The 21,703-nt window shown below is 40.3% G+C and overlaps 1 protein-coding gene across 3 annotated transcripts in view; it reads left to right on the top strand.

Moving 5' to 3' along the window:
* Positions 1-21,703, top strand: part of FGFR2 (fibroblast growth factor receptor 2) — a 110,524-nt gene that overhangs the window by 64,850 nt on the left and 23,971 nt on the right. For 2 of the 3 annotated variants that reach the window (XM_083616887.1, XM_083616886.1), the window contains 3 exons: positions 7,094-7,284; positions 9,882-10,026; positions 12,568-12,764. In XM_083616887.1, coding sequence (XP_083473013.1) covers positions 7,094-7,284; positions 9,882-10,026; positions 12,568-12,764 — 533 coding nt within the window. Of the gene's footprint in view, positions 1-7,093; positions 7,285-8,120; positions 8,266-9,881; positions 10,027-12,567; positions 12,765-21,703 lie in introns of all 3 variants that reach the window. The other variant, XM_083616885.1, reaches the window with a different exon arrangement.

Below are 21,703 nucleotides of genomic sequence, written 5' to 3'. Positions count from 1 at the left end.
TTCGTAACTTCCCTATAAACTTTGAACTCTAGTGATAGTGGAACTGTTTTACTTGCCTGTGTAGCAAGGGCAGTGTTTTAAGGATGTACATTGACTGTGTGGTTAATGTAGCGTTTTTACTTTGTCCACAAACTCACTACGTGACCTTAGGCAAACCACTGTTCTCTTGGTCTCATCCCTCTGTCTGCTTATTCAATGAACATACAAGGATTTTATAAGAATTACTAGAATAATGTATGCAGATTTTGAGAACTTGAATTGCACCATGTCTTATTAAACACATTTTAGAAGGTGACTTCTCTGCAATTTGCAACCAGATCAGAAACATTCACTGGCTTATTTTCCAGACACTGATATAGCTATTTTCTAGGTGAAATGATACTTACCACCCTTTGCTTACAGTTCCTCTCCCGCCTGGAATTGTTGGCATGGATTGCATTACTAGGAGTAATTTTCCCCCATTGAATCCTGAACTGAACTCAGGGTAACTGAACTCCATAGGATTTTGTTTAATATATATGAGTGCATATTTATTCTTTCAAAGATTATCAGTGACACTGTAGATTGAAGTGTCCAGGAACTTCCCCCTTGTATGTAAAGGCCCCTTAAATAAAAATTACAGGGAAAGGTGTTGGCATGCTTTATACAACCCAACCATCTACATGTTCAAAATGGAAACTTTTGAAGTTTCAATTAGCAAAGATTTATTTCCCATGTGCCTATTTGACCTTTTTGTGCATGAGTAAATAAGAGAATACATATACTGAATACTGATGGATTTATAGCACTGGGAAAGCAAAGGCTCTGAAGTTGTGTGTGTGTTTTAAAATTTAACATTTATAGTTTGGAATGAAGAATTAATAAAGTTTTACTTTAACTGTTTTCAGATGTAGAACAAAAAATAATTGGTCTCCAAAAGGCCAATATATTTATTTAGCATACTTTAGCAGTACTTTGTATTTTAGAGCTAGCCTTTGTCTTTAAGATATTTTCATAAACACAGCTTTTATTCTTCTTCAGGAATGTGTCATAGTCTCTTATCACCCCTGCTACTTGCCCATATACCAACAGCTGCCTAACAATGTAATGTTTAATGTTTTAAATTACCATATTTAGTCAGAATGCACAGGCATGATCTGGATACCTGACAAATGAACTGCAGCAGATTTTATATTTTAATACACTGCTTCATGCAGGCGTAGTGAAAAGGTTTTGGTAAAAAAACACCACAGAGCTATCAAATTAAAAGAGAACAATATGGCAACATTTGCCCACTTTTCCTCTCACCCTTATTTTGTCGCAATTGTGCATACTTTGCATATAATGATTATTAAATGCACCACTTCCCCAGCTCCAGCCAGCATGGCCAATGGTAAGGGATGAAGGGAATTGTGGTCCAAAACATCTGGAAAACACGTAAGGCTGAGCTTAGTAAATAGCTGGAGCCGCTCCATCAGTGGTGAGACTGCAGAGTCACTTAAATGAAAGAGAGAACAAGGAAAGGGAACCTGATATAAATTTGGGTCATACTAGTGGTGTAAAGCAGTCATTCCCCATGTATGTCTATCAAATATTTCATATTGCTTGGGAACAGGGTCACAGTTTAAAGCCACTAGACTTCCATTAGATAGACTTACAGCATATCTAAAAACATAAAACATCAAGCGCCAAAAACTTCCCGATACAGGGCTGCCTTCAGATGTCTTCTAAAAGCTGTGCCGTTGTTTATCTCCTTGACACCTGAAGGGAGGGTGTTCCACAGGGAGGGCGCCACTACCAAAAAGGCCCTCTGTCTGGTTCCCTGCAACTTCACTTCTCGCAGTGAGGGAACTAGCAGAAGACCCTCAGAGGAAGACCTCAGTGTCTGGGCTTAGCGATGGGGGTAGAGACGCTCCTTCAAGTATATAGGGCCATGGCCATTTAGGATTTTAAAGGTCAGCACCGACACTTTGAATTGTGCTCAGAAATGTACTGGGAGCCAGTGATGATCCTTTAGAACTGGTGTTGTATGGTCCTGGTGGCCACTCCCAGTCACCAGTGTAGCTGCCGCATTCTGGATTAGTTGTAGTTTCTGAGTCACCTCAAAGGTAGCCCCACATAGAGAGCAGTTTTTGTGTGTGTGTGTGTGTGTGTGTGTGTGTGTGTGTGTGTGTGGTTGTGTATGTGTGTGTGTGTGTGTAATATCACTGAAAATTCAACAGTTTCTAAGGCAGAGGTTTCTAAACTGTGTGTTGCGACGTTAGTGTGTCAGCTGCAGTGCTTAGGTGTGTCGTGCGAATTCTCCATGCGCTCCTCCTGGTCTGGAAAGGGGTTAGTTTAACATCTAGTTTGCTAGTAAAACTGAATTACTGTGCCGCGAAATGATGCATGTCTAAAAAGTGTGTCACCAACACGAAAAGTTTGGAAAGCTCTGTTCTAAGGCAGTTAGATAGATGCCTGGATCTCTTTAGGCCAGATTACATGTTTGCTTTGTTACCTTGAAACAGCATCCTTCACTGTACCACTGTTGTTAGCAGCCAGCATACTCTGTATGATTAGGTAACCTGTATATGACAGCTTTATGCAGAATGCCTTATTCTTTCAGTGACAGTTGCTGCACTCAATTGGATTGCAATGGGCAGCAATCAAGTTCAAGATTTAATGTTGCAGTCAGTGAAAGTCATTTATTATTAGATGAAGTACCTGAAGAAGCCAATTGCTTTGATATGCAGCGCTTTACTAAAATGCCTCAAACTTTGGTAACATTTTCTACTCTTAATCATCCACAGCCAGTGCCTTACGTAAACACTTTTACACATCCCTTAAAATGTTAGAGCTAAAGATTCCAACCTCAGATCAGCTACATGTATTTCAGGCAAGCTAGCACATGTAGCTAAAAGTTAAAAAGTTTCAAGTGAAATAAACAAAACACATTGTGTGTTAATGTTAGTGGTGATTCTCCCCCCACCCCCCGCCAATGGTATTGGGGACTCCCCACCCCCATTTAAGGGCAAGAAGTAAGGTCGTGAAGGAAATCAAACCCTGATGTGGATAAATGAAACATGAGGCCTACTGACTTTCTAAAAACATTTTAAATAATATTCTCTAAGGTTTCATTTTATACTGAAGGCGATTGTAATATGTTTTGGAAGATGGTGTAAGGTTTCCATTAAAGCAAGATCATACTTGTTTTTTCTTTTTCTTTTTGTACCCAAACATGGGTAGGGGAGATGGAGTTAGAGCTTATTTAGTAAAGGGTGGAAAGCTTTATAAGTTTTCTCCAGGACTATAAAAATATTAACTGCTACATTAAACCACAATTTGCATTTCACTTTTTTTTTAAAAAAGTATACCATTCCTACATCTGACAAGGCAACACACAGAGAGTGGCTTGTGCAAATATAAGAAGGTTGATGGAGTTGCGCTTTCTTGCATTTGTTCAGATCCTTCACTTCCAAAGAGCTCTCCCTGCTTTGCTTATTCATTTCTCCATGAGGGAATTGTTGGAGTCCCACTTTGGAACTGTTTGTTCAGCTTAGCCTTCCCTGACGTTTAAGGCTTTGTGGATGTGATCCCTCTCACGCTGCCCTTACGTTGTTCATTTTTCCTGGTGATTTGTATTTTCTGTCACTGGAAACCAATTTGTGAGGTCATTGTCCTAAAAGAAGAAGTAAAACGTTTTAAGAATGAAATAAGAAATACCTATACATTAGGAATATGTATCAATACAAAAGCTTAAATTCCCTTACCCTTGTATTCTCTTCACCGAGTCTTGGTTAGACTACTGCAGTGCATTGTATGTGGAGCTACCATTGAAGATTGGTCAGAAACTGCAGTTTGGTCCAAAATGCAGCTGCTAGAATACAAATTTATACTGGGCATTGGAAACACAACTCACCAGTGCTAAAAGAACTGTACTGCCCCATGGTCCATTACTGAGTGCTGTTCAGAATTAGTACTTAAAGCTCTGCATTGCTTGGGACCTGAAGGCCCACTTTCCCCATACAGTATTAACCTGCCCACACATCTTCTGCAGGGCTTCCACTGGGTGCCCCTGCCATCTTAAGTAAGGTGAGAAGAGGGCCTTCTCAGTCATGACACCCTGTTTATGAAATTCTTTCCCAGAGAAGCTTTATAGGTGCTTAAATAGATGTCTTTTTGTCACCAGTTGAAGGCCTTCTATGTTCCCAGACCTTAGCTATAGCAGATCTTTTATGTTGGATGAATTCAAGTCATACACACCGTCCAACATACAGCCATGAAGTAATTTAAAAACAGCACTGCAAGAGCTACAAGTTAAATAAGGCTTCTGCTTTGTAGTATGTTGCCAGCGCTGCCTCAGTAAGTAAATTCCCCATAGGCATTTGCAGAGTGCCAAATATATGGCCTTTATTAAAGATCCTATTGTTTGGCAGTGTCATTATTTGCTGTTACACCCCAGTGTTGTGCTTTTCAGACAATTTTTTTTTTTTTGGAAGCCAACATGTTAAAGGCTGCAGTCCTATACAAACGTACCAGAGCTTAATCCCATTGTACTCAGTGAGCCTTACTTCTGAGCAGACATCTATAGGATTGCACTGCATGGCAGACTATATGCTATTTGGAATTTGGGTGGTTTTTAATGTTTCCTCAAATCACTATAATTTAGTTTTAATAATTAATGTATCTCTGAAAAGGTAAAGGACCCCTGACAGTTAAGTCCAGTCATGAACGACTCTGCGGTTGCAGCGCTCATCTCGCTTTACTGGCTTTTGTCCGCAGACAGTTTTTCCGGGTTATGTGGCCAGCATGACTAAGCTGCGTCTGGCGAACCAGAGCAGCGCACGGAAATGCCATTTACCTTCCCGCCGGAGCGGTATCCATTTATCTACTTGCACTTTGATGTGCTTTCGAACTGCTAGGTTGGCAGAAGCAGGGACCAAATAATGGGAGCTCGCCCTGTCGCGGGGATTCGAACCGCTGACCTTCTGATCGGCATTGGGTATGCTGACTGGAGCTGATGGAAGTTGTATTCCACTACATCAGGACGGCGAAAAGTTCCCAACCCCAGTGGGTTCTTCAAAAGAAATGAACAGTCCAAAAGAAATTGTGTGTAATTTGTTTACACTTACAAAAAATAAAGCACTTAATAAGTTTTTCATTTCAGGTGTCTAATTGTTTGATTTATTTTCCTGTTTATTATAATTTGCCCTGAGATGAGAGGCAAAATAATATCAGATAAATAAACATGTAATGAAACAGAACAAGAACAAAAAAGATTGCATTTCTTGACATGTGAGATACTCTTGAGTTCCAAATACCGTCAAGGAAAATCATTAGTTTCTAATCCCTTAATGGTGTTTTCTTCCCAATGCCATAAAATTACTGCTGAGTCTTAATACTTCAAGATTGCTGTGAAATAATTCAAGCTGATGAATAAAAACATACAGATTTTGCCAAGAAGCCAATTCAGTATTCTCCCCGATGACCATCTTGGAAAAAGACCATTGTGCATCATTTCACGATGATGGATGATGGAACTTAATAAGCTGACCCTTTTACGTTTGGTACCAAGTCTTTCAAAGGCCCAAACCACAGAATGATCTCATGAGTTCAGAGCTTTGGAAAGCCCTTTGGAAAGCCCATTATTAAAAGAAATAATAGAAGTTGTTTTTTAGAACAGTAGTTGCCAGTTGTGATCATGACGCAGAAGGCCACACAGTGAGCTCTGGGCATACAGTGTGGCTTCTGAAGCATGTCTTCTAAAAGCAGTTCCCTAAAGCTGAGAGTTTCAAGAGCTACTACCTACAAACCAGGGTATGGATATGAGGTAGTAGGGGTTGCTGGTGAAAAACCACTGGTACTCTGGTTCATGTGAGGTAATGGTCCTATGCACTGATGGTACCCTTTGGGACAGACCCAATAGGTCTAATTGTGGAAAATCTATAATGGTTCCTTGACTGAGATTGTTACATAACCAACATGTTTATGAGATGATGCCATATATGTTCTTTGCAGTAATGTTATTATCAGTACTATTAATAGTTCATGATTATAGTTCACAATTAGTGAATGCCTTCTATAATAATATATATTAATTGATGCTCATTTTAGTCTTTTATTCTTTTTCTTTTTTTAAAAAACTTGTTTTTGGTAGCATTTTTGTTTGGTCTTTGCTTCTCTTTTCCCCTTCTATGTTTATATTTTTGCCTAATTACACAATTTCCAGTTACAATATACCGTACCTCAGTAAACCCTCACCCAAAGGATTGGCAATACAGTGATACCTCGGGTTAAGAACATAATTCGTTATGGAGGTCCGTTCTTAACCTGAAACTGTTCTTAACCTGAGGCACCACTTTAGCTAATGGGGCCTCCTGCTGCTGCTGTACCGCCACTGCACGATTTCTGTTCTCATCCTGAAGCAAAGTTCTTAACCCGAGGTAATATTTCTGGGTTAGCGGAGTCTGTAACCTGAAGCGTATGTAACCTGAAGTGTATGTAACCTGAGGTACCACTGTAGATTTGACTTCAGATTAGGACACACTTAATTCTTTTTTATTCAGTCGGTGAATCATAATATTGTTTTCTAGTTTGACATTAATTAAAATCAATTACTGTACAACTGAAGACGATGATAGATAGATAGATGATAGATAGATAGATAGATAGATAATTGATAGATAGATAGATAGATGATAGATAGATAGATAGATAATAGATTTCCCTCACCCCATATAGTAGGGAACAACCCCAGAGAGTGGTGCTCTCACGTTTGATACCACATAAATAGAAGTTTCTGTGATTTAAAAGAAGTATCCTTAGTTGTGCCCTATTTTCCCTTCCCCCACTTCATACAGTCTTCTGCTCTGTGCCTTTTTTTTTCTTTTTCTTCTAAAAGGCTAGTCTTTAGACAGCACTCCAACTGGAGTATTCAAGCACCTCCTTTGAAGTGCAGTTTTTGTTCTACGTTTTGGTTACAGCGTTATTTCAGTGAAGTCAGCCAACAGGCTTACAGGGCTTTTTGGCTCATGTTCACTAACAGTTTTCTTGGCAGTGCTGCTTAATTCTGCTTCTTTATACGTTTCTCTCTCTCTCTCTTTTCTCCCCCCGCCCCATCTTTGCTTCCTGACAGAGCGATCGCCTCACAGGCCTATCCTACAAGCTGGCCTACCAGCAAATACTTCTGCGGTTGTTGGGGGTGATGCAGAGTTTGTCTGCAAAGTCTACAGTGATGCTCAGCCTCATATCCAGTGGATAAAACACACAGAAAAGAATGGAAGTAAATATGGGCCAGATGGATTGCCGTACCTGAAAGTTTTAAAGGTGAGCTTCCCCCCTTATTTTCTTTTGAACAATAAGCAATTCTTTTTAGAATGTTATAAAGCTTTTTGAACAAGGTCAAGGGATAGATTTTTTTAAATTGACTTTTATCCTTGCCAGCACACATAAATACAGTGGAATACTGAGTTGCTGGTATAAACAAAAGCAAAAATTCATTCCGCATTTCACCTTCCTTAAAGTCTTTTATCCCTCTGCATGATTGTTTGCTTATTTTTCAGACATCATGGTTGTTTATTAAAAGAATTGCAGTGCCGCTATCTTGGCATCACTTGAGATTTGTGCATTGGCAAAGAGTATCCAAAATAAATCAAAGGAAATATATGAAGAGGCTTGGACAACATTATAGGCCCTTCTGTAATGACCATATTTGTTGCCAAAGGATGTTGTCAGTGCTCATTTTCCTTATGATAAAGATACTGAGTGTGTCCCCCTCCCCCAAGTGTGAACTATTGACTGGGCAATCATTTTAGGGGTAGCAGCCATTTTGAAAATATGTCATTTTTGCCTGGCTTTGCTCCTAAGGAACAGCTAATTTTATAGTAGTGATTTCCCATGAAGCTTAGCAGTAGAGCCAGAAATTAATGATTTTGCACAGCAGGGAAACGAAAAAGGTAGTTTATCTGGGCAGAACCTTTCCTCCCCAGTTTTGTAAGAAATCTTTCTTGCTGCTGCTGCTGTTGTTTTAAAGTGCAATATTTCAATGCTAGCATTTGTAGTAACTGGAAGACTCCTTCAAGTGTTTTGGTGGCGGGACCATGGTGGTGTCGACATTTGGGGCAGTAGTTACATTGTTCTCCTGTGTTATTGGTCTGTTCTAGCATTCGGGGATAAATAGTTCCAATGCTGAAGTGCTGAAACTGTACAATGTGACAGAGGCGGATGCTGGAGAATATATTTGTAAGGTCTCCAATTATATAGGGGAGGCCAACCAGTCTGCCTGGCTTACGGTTCTGCTAAAAAAAGGTAACAACGTCTGTTAAAGAAAGCTGGATGTAGAAGCTGGAAAAAATTGGTGCTTTGGGACTCTGCAGGCAGCTTGTAGGATAACTCCATGACCTTGGTGTATTTATAATCCTCTCTTGGAGATGCAACTGGTGTTACTCCAGTAGCCATGGAAAAATTCCCACAAATACTGTTTTAGTTACCTCTTCTGTAACCTTTTGTCTTTTCTGTTTTTTCTTTGATGTATCATTTGTCTTCGTATATATTTCCCCCCAGCAGAATCTGACCACTCTGAGTCTTCCTTACTTTTGCACTGTTGCCTTCTATGTCTTTGTATTATATATTGATCACTGTTCTGGAAATCATAGCTACTCATTGAGGTTGGATCAAGTGATGAGGTGTTGCACATACCAGATTACCTCCAAGGCCACCTGTCTCAGTCTGGTAGAATACTGAACATGAATTCATGGAGACTTATCCACTTGACGAGCCAGCATTTTATATCATTGTTTCCATCTTTACACAAGTGCTGTATAGCCATGTGATGGGTCTCATTTGGACCTTTTTAATAGTGTGGTATGCACTTTAGCTTTGAAAAAAGCTTCATGCTCTTTTAAAAATGCAAATATGTTAAATCTTAATATTTGAATAGAACTAATTCTCTTCCATGGTCATTCGGCATACATATAGAGGTCTTGATTCCTTTTGTTTACTTCAAGACAGTGCAGCAATAGTTACCATCTTGTTAAGCAGGGATTGTTGAATTTTACATTCCCATATTTGTAAATCCTATTGTATGCCTTATCAGTACACCTATTTCTCACCACATTGGGCGGCTCAATTTTTTTCTCTCTACCAACTTGTTTCCAGACTTTGGGTCATCATAATAGACCCAAATGTAAGCAAGTAAGCACATCTAGAAAATCTATTATCCATACATTTTATTTCTATGATCACTTGAAGCAGTAGTGGCCTGTTTACTTCTAGCACCAACTGTTTGTCTGGGCGTTCCTACCTGTGACAAACCTGCGTTTGGGTTCATGATGGATTCCTAAACTGCTCCATTATATTTAAATCTCAGGTTTGACTTAAGTCATTATTTGAGGCAGTGATAGCCTAGTTCTCCCTCAGCCCTTTGGTTACAAGGAACTCTTGGGGCTATATTTAATACAGGTTGTAATGAAAACACCTCTTTTTGAAGTCTTTTTGTCTTTTTATTTTCAGCCCTTCCCTGTATGTCTCTGAAATGTATGTCTTCATTAATCTGAAGGACATTTTAAGTGACATTACAGAATGTCCTGTCCCCTGTTCTTCTGTCTGTTTCATCTTTCTTTGTGTTTATGTCATTTTCTCCTCCAAACATTTTGTGGACAATTTTTTCCATGTTCTTTGATTGCATGCCTTCTTAGGTGGTGAGAGTAGGTTTGGTGAAGGGTGTTGATGATTTATTCCTCTCTGAGGTGAGCTGGGATCTGTTGGTAATTGCCTTTTGGTTGAGGGCTTTGTGGATGGGATCTCCCCCCACGGCTGTGCACCGGTCGTTTCTTCTGAAGTGCCAAGCTCCCCGTGGTTCCACTTCCCATCCACAAGAATTCCTAAAATGTCTAGCTTTTCTCTTGCTTCCCTTTTTTTTCTAGGCTGCCGGTGTTAACACCACGGACAAAGAGATTGAGGTTCTCTATTTACGGAATGTAACTTTTGAGGATGCGGGGGAGTATACATGCTTGGCGGGTAATTCTATTGGGATATCCTTTCACTCTGCATGGTTGACAGTTCTGCCAGGTATATTACTGCTATCTTTCAGTGGTTCCCCTACCCTTCCCCCTGCTTCATTGTTGATTGCTGCAAAATTAGCACAGCTTCTGTCTCAGAAGTGGACTTTTGGTTTCCTTTAAAATGTTCTTCGCTGCAGCAAAAGGCTGCACTTCAACTTAAAAAGATGAATTGTAATTTTTTCAAACTTCATTTAAACACCTCCTCCCCCCAATTACCTTAATGTTCATTATAAATTTGGAAAAAAGAGGCTTTCTTTGACACTTGATTATATAACCAAAAGTCAACAATCATAAACTTCTCCCTGAGAGAAACTCAAAAATCCTCTCCTGGGAAGTTTTTAAAGGGAAATTTCAAAGTCATATTTAATGAACTACCACAACCCAGTCAAATTGCCTGGGTTTACACGTGTATATATGAGAATTGGCTGTGCTGAAATGTGATTACAGAAGCGGTGTTTTTACATATCTTTGGAATCAACTTGGTGTATCTTTAAATGTTGCATGTTCTAAGCAAATGACAGCTAATTTGCTTTTTCTGCGAAGCATGTATTGCCATGCTTGGATTGATGTTGTTTCTGTTTTTAGCAGAAACACACATTAATGCGCTTCATTGCCTGAAATTGGTTGTCTGTCGGAAAATATAGTTTTAGATGTCTGCACTAATTAAACTTTCTTGCTTTATAACTGTTCAATGCAGAGCAACTGCCGAATTACTTGCACAGTTAATAATTTGCTGGTCAAGATATATATTAAGTCTTAATGTTTTTAAAATATAGGTTTGGTAACTGCATGTGTTCATTAAGTACTGTGCTGCTATATGAGTTGTTCTCAAGGTTTCTATGTTATTTCTTCTCTCTTTTATGTAAGAGATAGCTTACATTACTACCATCTTTAACTATTAACCTTTGTGGCATCCAAGGTGCATTCACCACTAAACAGGTAGTCAGTGCTTAAAGTTGCAGTTGCTTCTGCTTGCAGTGTTCTTTCCATATTTGCAAGCGCTTAAGCACCACTTCTTAATCAGTATGAGTGAATGCTTGTATTAATACAAAATGAGACAGAAGAACATGTTGCAATGTGCATTGCTTGCATAATGACCAGATATTGCTGCAGAATGCTGATGGTGATGATTCAGAGTAATGAAGTAAAAGGATTAGGAACAGATTATTATTATAATAATAATAACAAATATCTTGACAAGTGCTTTGTCACAATTCTTATTTGCTGTCAAACCCCACATAATAAACTAAAGTGTCATCATTTAGCAATGTAAAAAATGGGAATGCTTTCTTAATTAGTTAAATCATGACTGAGAAATAAATTCTGTGCAATTACTTAATGAAGAGAATAACTGTAAAACTAGCATTGCCATTTGATGCCATTCACAGACTAGGTGCTCTTAAGATCTGAATGTGATCTTCCATCCGTAGACTTACCTATATATGTAAAAATATACCAATATTTATTATTATTATTTTTAAAAATGCATTCTCTTTTTGGTTCTGGAACTTAGTGATCTACCAATGTCAGAGTAGAATCTCATACTGTCCTCCTGCTATGGGACAGCCCAGTTTGAAGAATTCTTGAAGAATTTTGAAGAAAGCTGGATGAGTTTCTTTTTGAAGGGGGCAGGGAATATGCTGATACCTAAATCCGGTACTTGAGAACTGGCGTGGACCTAGTTAAGAGAAAGTGGTCATGGAGATCCACCAGCAGTCTGCTGTTTTCAGAGTATTCAGAGATTAGTTAGCCACTCAATTCCTATGGACTTTTACAGCCTAAATCCTGTGCCTATTAAATCAGAAGTAAATCCCACTATGTTCAATGGGCTTACTCCCAAGTAAGTGTGCATAGAGAGGTGCTGTTGATACAAATTCACTGTCCAATACATTTCAACACTTTTTGTGAATCCTGATTTTCAGTAGAAGTATTTGGATACCTAAACCAGGCCAGTTCATGCCTGAGCTTTGTTATGCTTCGGCGTCCCATAAGCCTTGCTTTTCAGCTAGCTAATTCAGTGCTTGTTTGCCTTTCATTGTGTGTTCAGGTGGCCCACAGAGTTAAACACAATGCTCTTGAAAAATTATTTTACTAAACCTGTCATTTGCTTCAGGCCAGAGATTGGGAGATTGGGATAAATATTGATTCATCTGGAGTGAATTATGTGCCCACTTCCCTGTCTCAAGCAGCTTGGCTAAAAAGAAAAATAGAATGAGAAGAAAAGGTGATCACAGGCATAATTTAAGCATCTAGCCTTTCGTTGTGAAGTTAAATAAGATCAGCTATTCATACCAAAGTGATTTTGTCCAGAAGTACCTCACTAAGCTCGCTTAGTGGGGTAGCAGCCAGCTTAAGCCGACACTTTGAAAAATGGCTGCGTGGAGACTCTCAGTGTAGCTGTTTCCACGCTGTGGAAATCAGCAGCGTTCTTTTATCTCGTGTAGTTCGTTGCAAACCAGACCACTTGGTTTGATGTGTACTGCCAATTTGTTTTCTCTACCTTGTAATTCTTCCTCATGACTCTTCCTCCTTCGTACTTGCACTCTAGGCCCTGTAGAAGACAAACCGTTTCCAACATCGCCAGACTACCTGGAGATAGCCATTTACTGTGTAGGGGTCTTCCTGATTGTCTGCATGGTGGTGACAGTCATTCTGTGCCACATGAGATCTTCCACTAAGAAGCCGGACTTCAGTAGCCAGCCAGCCGTGCACAAGCTGACTAAGCGCATTCCTCTGCGCAGACAGGTAACAGAAAGTAGATAAAGAGTTTAAAAAACCTATTATCCTATAAACAAAACAAGCCAGCAGATCGTTTTTCATAAAACACGTGGGACTGAAGTGGCACTTGATTGCTAAGAAGAGAGGCTGTAGCACTCCATTTTGCTTTGAATCCATAACTCCCTGTCTCAAGCTTGGTGTCTCAAAGAATCCTGTAGTGGTTGAGTGGAGACGCAAGGGCTCTCTGCTTAAGCTCAGAGGCACCCTGCTCTTCCACCAGGTCGGAAGCTAGGGAGCACAGCTGTTACAGTTAATGTTGGATCAAGGTGATTTCACTTGTGTGGTTCCAGAACCTGTCTTGTGTTCCTGAATCTCGTACTGGGTTCTGACGTCAATAAACCACTAGGCCAAATAAAGCAGGGCTGCTGAAAATTATTTAATCTCAGAGCAGGAACTTTGATGCTATAAAGTTGAGGAAGTGTGATTAAATTTCCAGTGGAAAATGAAAAAAGGCTTTTTGAGGATGTGGTAAATGTGAACACTTTTAAGAAACACAAGAGGTAAAATAGTATATGTTCAGGTATGTCTTCCATTTGAGCTATTTATCAGATTAGCTGGTGCCACAGGCAGTGGAATAAAGGGGGAGGCACATGTTTTGCTAAAGCATCTAAACACAGGAACGCATCACTGGGAGGGAGTTGTGCTTCCCCCTCACTCCTCAATATTTTCTCCCTTCCTTCCCTTCAAGTATTCTTGTGCAGAGACATTTCACATGATATATTTTTATAATATATGTTTGTTTCTAGAGAGGAATCATATTTTTAAAAATAATGAGCAGGTCACAAGTGTTGTTATCCAGCAAGGTTGTAAATTTGGACATGGATATATATCACTTCAACTGAGCTGAACATTTGGTTGTAAAATATATTCTATTGTTTCCTTTGTAAGAAGGCAGCTTTCCCGAAAGTATGTATATTCAACGCAAATAGGACTTTCAGGAGTTGAATGCTTTGTTTATATTCAGTTAGTGGATATAGTGATTTCTGAACATGTTGAAGTTGGGGGGGCAGGGGGAGCTCGAAATATTTCAGGAATTTTTTCGTGCAATGATTTAGGCCTGCTGTGTTAAGAAAGACAAACTGAATATTTTTTGGAAAAATTGTATTTTTTAAAAAATCAGGTTATTTCCCATCAATAAGGGTACCTGTTATTTCCTGTGTTTAATCAGATTTCAGTGGAATTGGATTGTGTACAATGATATGTTTTTGCTGAGTATAATTAACGAGTGCACATTTGGAACTTTATTGAATCGTGTCCTCTCCATGTGTCCTATTTCATGTCCTATTTCAATCTCACCTATATTAATGCTTGCCCGTCAAATGGGTTTTGTTGTTTCAGCTTCTGCAAGTGGGAGGTATGTAGAAAAAGACCAACTTAACTGCAAGTGTCATGAATTTGACCAATGAGGCTTTGCTGAAGTCTTATTTGGATTCTCTGCTCAGCCTCTTCCCCTTTCTCTAAGGCTTCAGGGACTGCACCACAGGATATAGAATGCCTGCTCCAATATTTTCTGGGAGCTATTGGAAAACTCAGGGTTTGGGTTTTGCTCATTCTGAAGATCTAACTTACTGCTATGTGTGAGCCAAAGAGAATTTACTATCAGACCGACTGGTCTTTTTCTACAGGTCTTTTTCAGCTGTGCAGCTGTTCCATACTTGCAGCACACTGCTGCCTAGGTAGAGTGTCACCCCATTGATCGCCAGGGTTGATTCAGCTGATCTGGCTGGCTAGGCGGGTGTCCCCTTCCTCCCTCACCGCTCCATGTGCGTCCCTCCCAAAGCTGCGCGCTCAGTGGAAGAGGACGACCATCCCAGATAGAAGGAGTGTACCGTTCTTCGGTCAAGGGTATACGATAGCTGCGCTCCCCTGCTAGAACCTCCAAACAAGCTAGGTAGAGTGGTTTGAACAGGGAAACAAAAACTGCTGGCCATGCCAAGTAGGAGTAGGCTAGACTGAATGGACCTGTTTCCTTCTATGATTGATTCCTCAACCCAGCTGAGAAAAAGAGATATGTATCGGTTATAGTTTAAAGGTAAAGGGACCCCTGACCATTAGGTCCAGTCGTAGCTGACTCTGGGGTTGCAGCGCTCATCTCGCTTTATTGGCCAAGGGAGCCAGCGTACAGCTTCTGGGTCATGTGGCCAGCATGACTAAGCCGCTTCTGGCGAACCAGAGCAGCGCATGGAAACGCCGTTTACCTTCCCGCCAGAGCGGTACCTATTTATCTACTTGCACTTTGACGTGCTTTTGAACTGCTAGGTTGACAGGAGCAGGGACCGAGCAACGAGAGCTCACCCCGTCACGGGGATTTGAACCACCGACCTTCTGATCAGCAAGTCCTAGGCTATGTGATTTAACTCACAGTGCCACCCGCATCCCTGGTTATAGTTTAGATACACGTAAATGCTAAGGCTTGCATGCCGTTGTAGTTTTGCACTAGTGGAAATTTCTGATTATGCAAGGTGACATTCCTGTTTTGTGCTGATCTCTCCTACTTATTACAGCTCTCTGTGCCATATGCCATGCTGTGGTTACTGCTAACTATAGTTTATTGAAGCAAGCCAGGATCGTTTACCAGTAAAATTGGCTTGTTTCAATAAACTACAGTTAACACTAATCATAGTTCTCAACTGGAAGCGAACAACAAACTATGGTTAGGTGAAAATGGAAGCAGGTGCTTCTGTGTTCCTTGTGGCTAGAGAGGAGCAGAAAAGGGAGTGGATGAACCTAAGGTTCATGTACTTTATATGTGAACCAGGCCAATGTGTATCTGCCCCTGGAAAGTTGTCCAATTAATTTGCGCCCACAAGGTGTCACTTGAAATCCCATGGCATAGGGCAATTATTCTCTGACTTAATTCTGCTTAAATTAAGAGTCTTAGAATTTAGACTCAAAGGCTTCTCAGTTGCCTCTATGTAGCTGGCAGTGTGGCCAAAGTCTTGCAGGGAGCCGACTTAATCCACTTGTAGAATTAAAATGCTTTAAGCAATTGTACGAGAGACACTTATTTCATCTACTCTTATGGAGTACTAAACTTTGTGTGTGGGTGCCATGTACACGTGCATGCATTTGCACAAACAACGTATGCCAGGAAAATTTGAATGTTGTATTCTCTACTAAAGAGAGCTTTCAGTCTAAGCCCACTTAGAATAGGCTATTTGTATCAGCTCTGGAATAAAAGGAGATTATTGGGCTGTGACTGGAATGAAAGCAGCAAGATGACCTGATCATGTGGTGATGACAGAGAAAATACCATTGGTATATAATCCATCTGTCAGTGGTCAGACCATGGATTGTCATAAACTCACCATTTTCCAAAGGGCAGTTATCCCAGTCTGTTGGTTTGTTAAATACTCTTTCATCAATTGTCTCTTCCTTCGCCAACAGCAGACTTCACTGCCATCATTTGTCATGCAGTTGCACAATGAAACTCCTCTATAAACCACCTTTAAAACATTGTATTCTGCACGTTTATGGTAAACTTGATGCACTGTTGTTCATGTTCTGGTTTTGTTAAGTAGCTGACATTTCAGTTTTCTTACCTTTTTACCCATGTAAAGGAAATACTCCCCAACCGAATACTTTTCTGGTATCAACTTATAGTTTTAGAAATGCTTCTGTATGTTGTTCCAAGTTTATTCCATTCCATGTTTTCAGGTGCAGCCACTCCTAAGTTTTGGATTGTGAAAGTATCTGCTGTAAGCATTGCAAGGAAATGTGTTTCTATTTTCATAGTTCTCAACACATTTTTGCACTGAAGTAATGCTCTCTGCCAACAGCAGCAGTTAGAGAAATCATGGTTTCCAGAGGCAAAGACTAATGTACTTAGATTTTCAGAAGTAACTGTTTAGTTTCTGTACATTAAAGGTTAGGGTTTCATACATTTGCTGTAAATCTGAAGGAGTTAGAAAAACAGAGGGTGTTTTGTTTAACAGGCGTGTGTTCCTGGATTAGTTGAATAGGCCTATTTTTTTGTTGCAGTGCACTGAGTCCCCGCAAGCCTTGGTTGTATTTTTGAGACTTGTTTCTTTTCCTTTTTAAAAACCTTTAAAAGAGTTGGCAGTAACCTATATATCAGTTCAGTCAAATAAAAAGTTGCAGAGGGTGTTCTTCCATACTTTTGTGCTCTGTAGCATTAGGAGTAAATAACCTGATTACCTTTGAACAGGATTTACGGATCAGTTAGTTTAGGTGACTTGGAAGTTGTAGAGAAGGTTGATGGCACTCTTACTTTTTAAAGCTGAGAAGCAGAGTCCCAAAGGAAATTATTTGTGTACACTTGGGGGCTTGCAAGAAGTGATGCCATAACACAGAGAGATCACCTTTCAGGTTTCTCAAAAGGATATAAGTCGCAGTCCTATGCCTACTTACCTGGAAATGCGTTCATGGGACGTAGCATTAGTTGTCAGTAAACATGTATAGGATTAAGCATCAAACTTTCCAAAATCACAGTTTGTGGTATGGGAATTTCAGGTATACTGAGTGTCATAAGGCACCCTCCATAAGGCTGAGGCTAACGGGAGTTGTCATCTAAAACAGCTTCAAGACACCAGGCTGGCAAAGGCAACCATGGGCTTTGTGGGCCTCACTGAAGTTGAAACGTCATATTAAAAGAAATCTGTCTTCCAACGGATTAGTAATATTTTTTTTTTACAGATTTGAGTACAGAGGTACCTCAGGTTAAGTACTTAATTCCTTCCGGAGGTCCGTTCTTAACCTGAAACTGTTCTTAACCTGAAGCACCACTTTAGCTAATGGGGCCTCTTGCTGCCACCGCCGCGCGATTTCTGTTCTCATCCTGAAGCAAAGTTCTTAACCCGAGGTACTATTTCTGGGTTAGCGGAGTCTGTAACCTGAAGCGTATGTAACCTGAAGCGTATGTAACCCGAGGTACCACTGTAGTTTTAGGATGTTATGTTGCAATTATACATTTTCAGGCAGAGCTGCACATTTCTATAACTGTTCTAATAAAGTTAAAATGACAACATCACTACAGTGGTACCTCAGGTTACATACGCTTCAGGTTACATACGCTTCAGGTTACAGACTCCGCTAACCCAGAAATAGTACCTCGGGTTAAGAACTTTGCTTCAGGATGAGAACAGAAATTGCACGGCGGCAGCGGGAGGCCCCATTAGCTAAAGTGGTGCCTCAGGTTAAGAACAGTTTCAGGTTACAAACGGACCTCCGGAAGGAATTAAGTACTTAACCTGAGGTACCACTGTATATAACTCTCTGTGTGTGTGTGTGTGTGTGTGTGTGTGTGTGTGTGTGTGTGTGTCTGGAAACAACGTCTCCTAAGAATGTGAGGTGAAGATCTCTAAAATATGGTGGTTTAGTTTAAGGAGCCATGGGGTTGTTCCTTCTGCTTGAATGGCTGAAGCCCTGAGCATGGTGTTGTAGGTTTTGTATGTATGAGGTTTGCACATAAAGCCCAGTGTGCTTTTCCTTCATTTTACTTTCCCTAGCTTTCACATTCCCCCACATCCCTTTTGCCATGTACTCTGGTGTGGTGAGAGTTAAATAATGGACGAATCAGGAAGGAAGAACTGATACTGGTAGTCTGATATTAAACATTGATGTTCAACTTGGGGTTGTAGACATGTTTTTCCTCCTTTAAATATTCTTATTTTAATCCAGAGGCCTGAAATGATCTGAAGGAGCACCTTCTACCATGTGAGACCTCTCAGTAGAATTTCACCCTGGTCCCATCCACCACTGAGTCCTGCAGAAGGTTGGCTTTGACGGAGTGCAACTCTAACTTGAGTTGAAAAAAGGCTCTAAGAAGCAAATCTGTGTAAAATGAAATAACCTATAGAAAGTGAAAATGTCCAAGCATTTTCCTTTTTTATTTCTCAGTGGAAGAACAAGGCTTTTAAAAGTGTGGGCTGGTCCCAGAAGGCCTTCCTAGATCCTGGGCCAACTTGTGCTGCTATACTCTTCTTTTTCCAATGGACAATTTTTTTTAATAGTCCTTCAGCTTCCATAATATCATGCTCTGCTCCAATGAATCAATCAAAAATACATTACCTTTGAGACTGGCCCGATCCTTTTTTAAAAAAATAGCTAATGCTAAATATTTCTTCTAGAATGGAGTCATTTTTTTTGTACGCAGTCTTGGTATTTATGCTGAGGACTTGTTTGATGTTACACTTACTGGTGAGTTTGCTCCCCTTCCCGCAAACATAGAATGAATTGGCAAAGTGTTCCTTCAAGCTTTTCCTGTAACGTCATCATGTGCAACACAGTGCAGCTATGGATTTAAAGTTTAAACAGGCTTTCCCCAGCAAAACTGCACACCACTCTTCTCTGTCTAGGAAAACAAATGATATGACCTTTGAGATAAATGTTGGTGAATTGATATGTGAGTGGTGAAATGAGCAGATTTCAGATCATTTCCCAATATGTATGATGCACCATGTAAGGAATCTATATTTACTTTAAAAACAGTCATAGTTCAGTACTCTGAAAAACAGCGTCTGGCTTTGGGCAGGCTGTCTAACATCATTCTGTAGTAGTCCAGATTGCCTATTCTCTCACTCAACATAGAGTTGGGTTGGACTGATTTTGGCCAAGTTAGTGCTATACTGAATTTCTGCCAGGTTTGGATTCACATTAAAAAATTCCCAAGCAATTTTGTAGTGTCGTAAGGGCAACAACTACAGTTTGGCACAGTTTGGCACATCACATAGTATATAAAAAAAAACTGGTTTAATGTGGATGAGAAGTGTGTTGACATGTTGTTAGATAAATTATGGAAGGGGTGGTTTTAAAAGATGGTTTTGAAATAAGATTAGGGAAATGCATCGGAGATTGAGACTGCCAATTCATGGAGGATCAGTGGCTGCCAGTCATCATGGGTGCGAACTGTCGCCATTGTTGGAAGCCATATGCCTTTAAATACCAGTTGCTAGGAAGCAGAGGTGGGAACAGTGCTGTTGCATTCAGTTCCTACTTGTGGACTTCCCATTGGTGTATGGTCGGCCACTGTGAGTATAGGATGTTGGTGTAGGCTGGCCTGATCCAGCAGGGCCTTTCTTACACTGGCCCAAAGTTTACGCAATGCTCCTCCTATAGTCCTGTTGCTGCCACACTGCAGACAAAACATGTCAGTGTGACTTGTCATGTAGTCCAAGCTCGGGTTCTTGGCTTGTTTTTCGTGCAAACAAATCATCAGCAGTAAGCCCAGCACCAACCTTGGATTGTTCACATTAAATAATAGTTTGTTTTAAACTATGGTTTAGCATGGCATGCAAACCAGGCCTTTCCACCATGCTCAGTGCTCTCCTTTCTCACAGGAGTTTACACCGAGGTTATGTATCTATTTGCATTTCTCTACCAATTTCTTCATAATCTGCCCTTTCTCTTGAGACTTCATGGTGAGATCTCAATACAGTTCAAAATGAAATTAAAATAAATGGAAAGATTTCAGAAAATAAAAAATTTGGAGCCAGTTAGCCATCCTGTCCATTGTAGCATGCTAGCCATTGTAGCATGTTGAGTAAGCATGTTTACATTGTTTACTTAAGCTGTAGATGTTTGAATTCAGGCTAGATTGGTTTTTGGCGTGTCATTGCAGCCATTCAGAAAGCGATGTTGTACCAGGTCAGCAGGTTCTAAGTCACAGTGAATAGAAGATTCCAAAAATATATAGGAGGTGATATTTTCCTTTTTCTAGCACAGTTTTATTGAAAATAACTTCATTTGTTACTCTGGTGTTTGGAGCAAGTTTGAAACTCTTCAAGGTGCTTTTAAAACATGTAGAAATTGATAAAATAACTTGCATGCAAAGTCTTAATAAAATGTTATATCATGATTAAGGTCAGGTATCTTGTGTTAAAAGATGTGCAGTTTCTAGTTTGGGTTGGGACGTTGTAATCACCTGCTCTTCAAGTACTTCTTGTCAAGTGATAAAGAAAACGTTTGGCACGAGAACGTCCATCTATCCTTCTAACAAGATAGTAGGCTATGGGCTGCAAAACATTTCAACATCCATCTGGAAGGAAGAGGTAGAGGAGGAAAAAGCCTATTCATTTCAGAATTATCAACCACCAGATTGTGTTGCATGGAATGGCACTTCCATGTATTAAGTGGCATCATTGCTTGGTCTTATTCCAACAGTGTTTATGAAAACAAAGTTCCTTTGTCCAGTGTTGTTAAGTGGTAAGTATTATGAAGCCACTTCAGTTTCGGAACTGCATTGCACATTCAATGTGCTCTTTTGCGAAATGACTGCAGTAGGCGTAGGTGACCCAGCTGAAACTGCACCCAGACAAATATTGAAGCAGTGATCAGCAACTGAAGGCTTACAAGTGGGGGGGGGGGGGAGTAGAGACACCAGGATAGCAAATGCTCAGCCTCCCTGGCGCCCTTTTTCTAGTTTCAGATTTGAGGTGTTCCTGAACCTATTGCAAATGGAATTGCATGTTGCAACAGTGAGCAGGGAACTGTTTGTTTTGTCTTTCTACAACTAATGGGGAGGTTGTGGTGACCTCATGCAGGTTCAGGCATGCTGACTGTTGTTTGTGCCTCTTAGAGTGTGCTGCATGTGCCCTGTACTTGTACACTCTCTGTAGGCTTGCATATTTCTAGTGTGTATCATTATGGCCATATGTTATGTCATTGGGATGAATGTTACTGCCAAGGCTTTCAGATGGCCGGTGTGCCACCAGCTCTATGGAGATTGATGGGATTGCATTGTAAGTCTCTACATCTGCCTCCATGCCTGGGGCTGGTTGGACACTGCTGTGCCATCCTGCTGATCCTTGGGAAAAACCTATTAAAATAGCATCCAGGAATCTTGACCCTATGGAATTGTTTTGTTTCTGCAAACACCCTGCCACTTTCATGTTTGAATCGGACATGAGCAGTCTTCATCCATGCAGTATTTTCTTTTAGCCCTCTGG

The sequence above is a fragment of the Podarcis filfolensis genome (genome assembly GCF_964270895.1).
Source record: "Podarcis filfolensis genome assembly, chromosome: 5".
NCBI classification, from domain to species: Eukaryota; Metazoa; Chordata; class Lepidosauria; order Squamata; family Lacertidae; genus Podarcis; species Podarcis filfolensis.
This window is presented reverse-complemented; position numbering and strand designations above follow the sequence as displayed.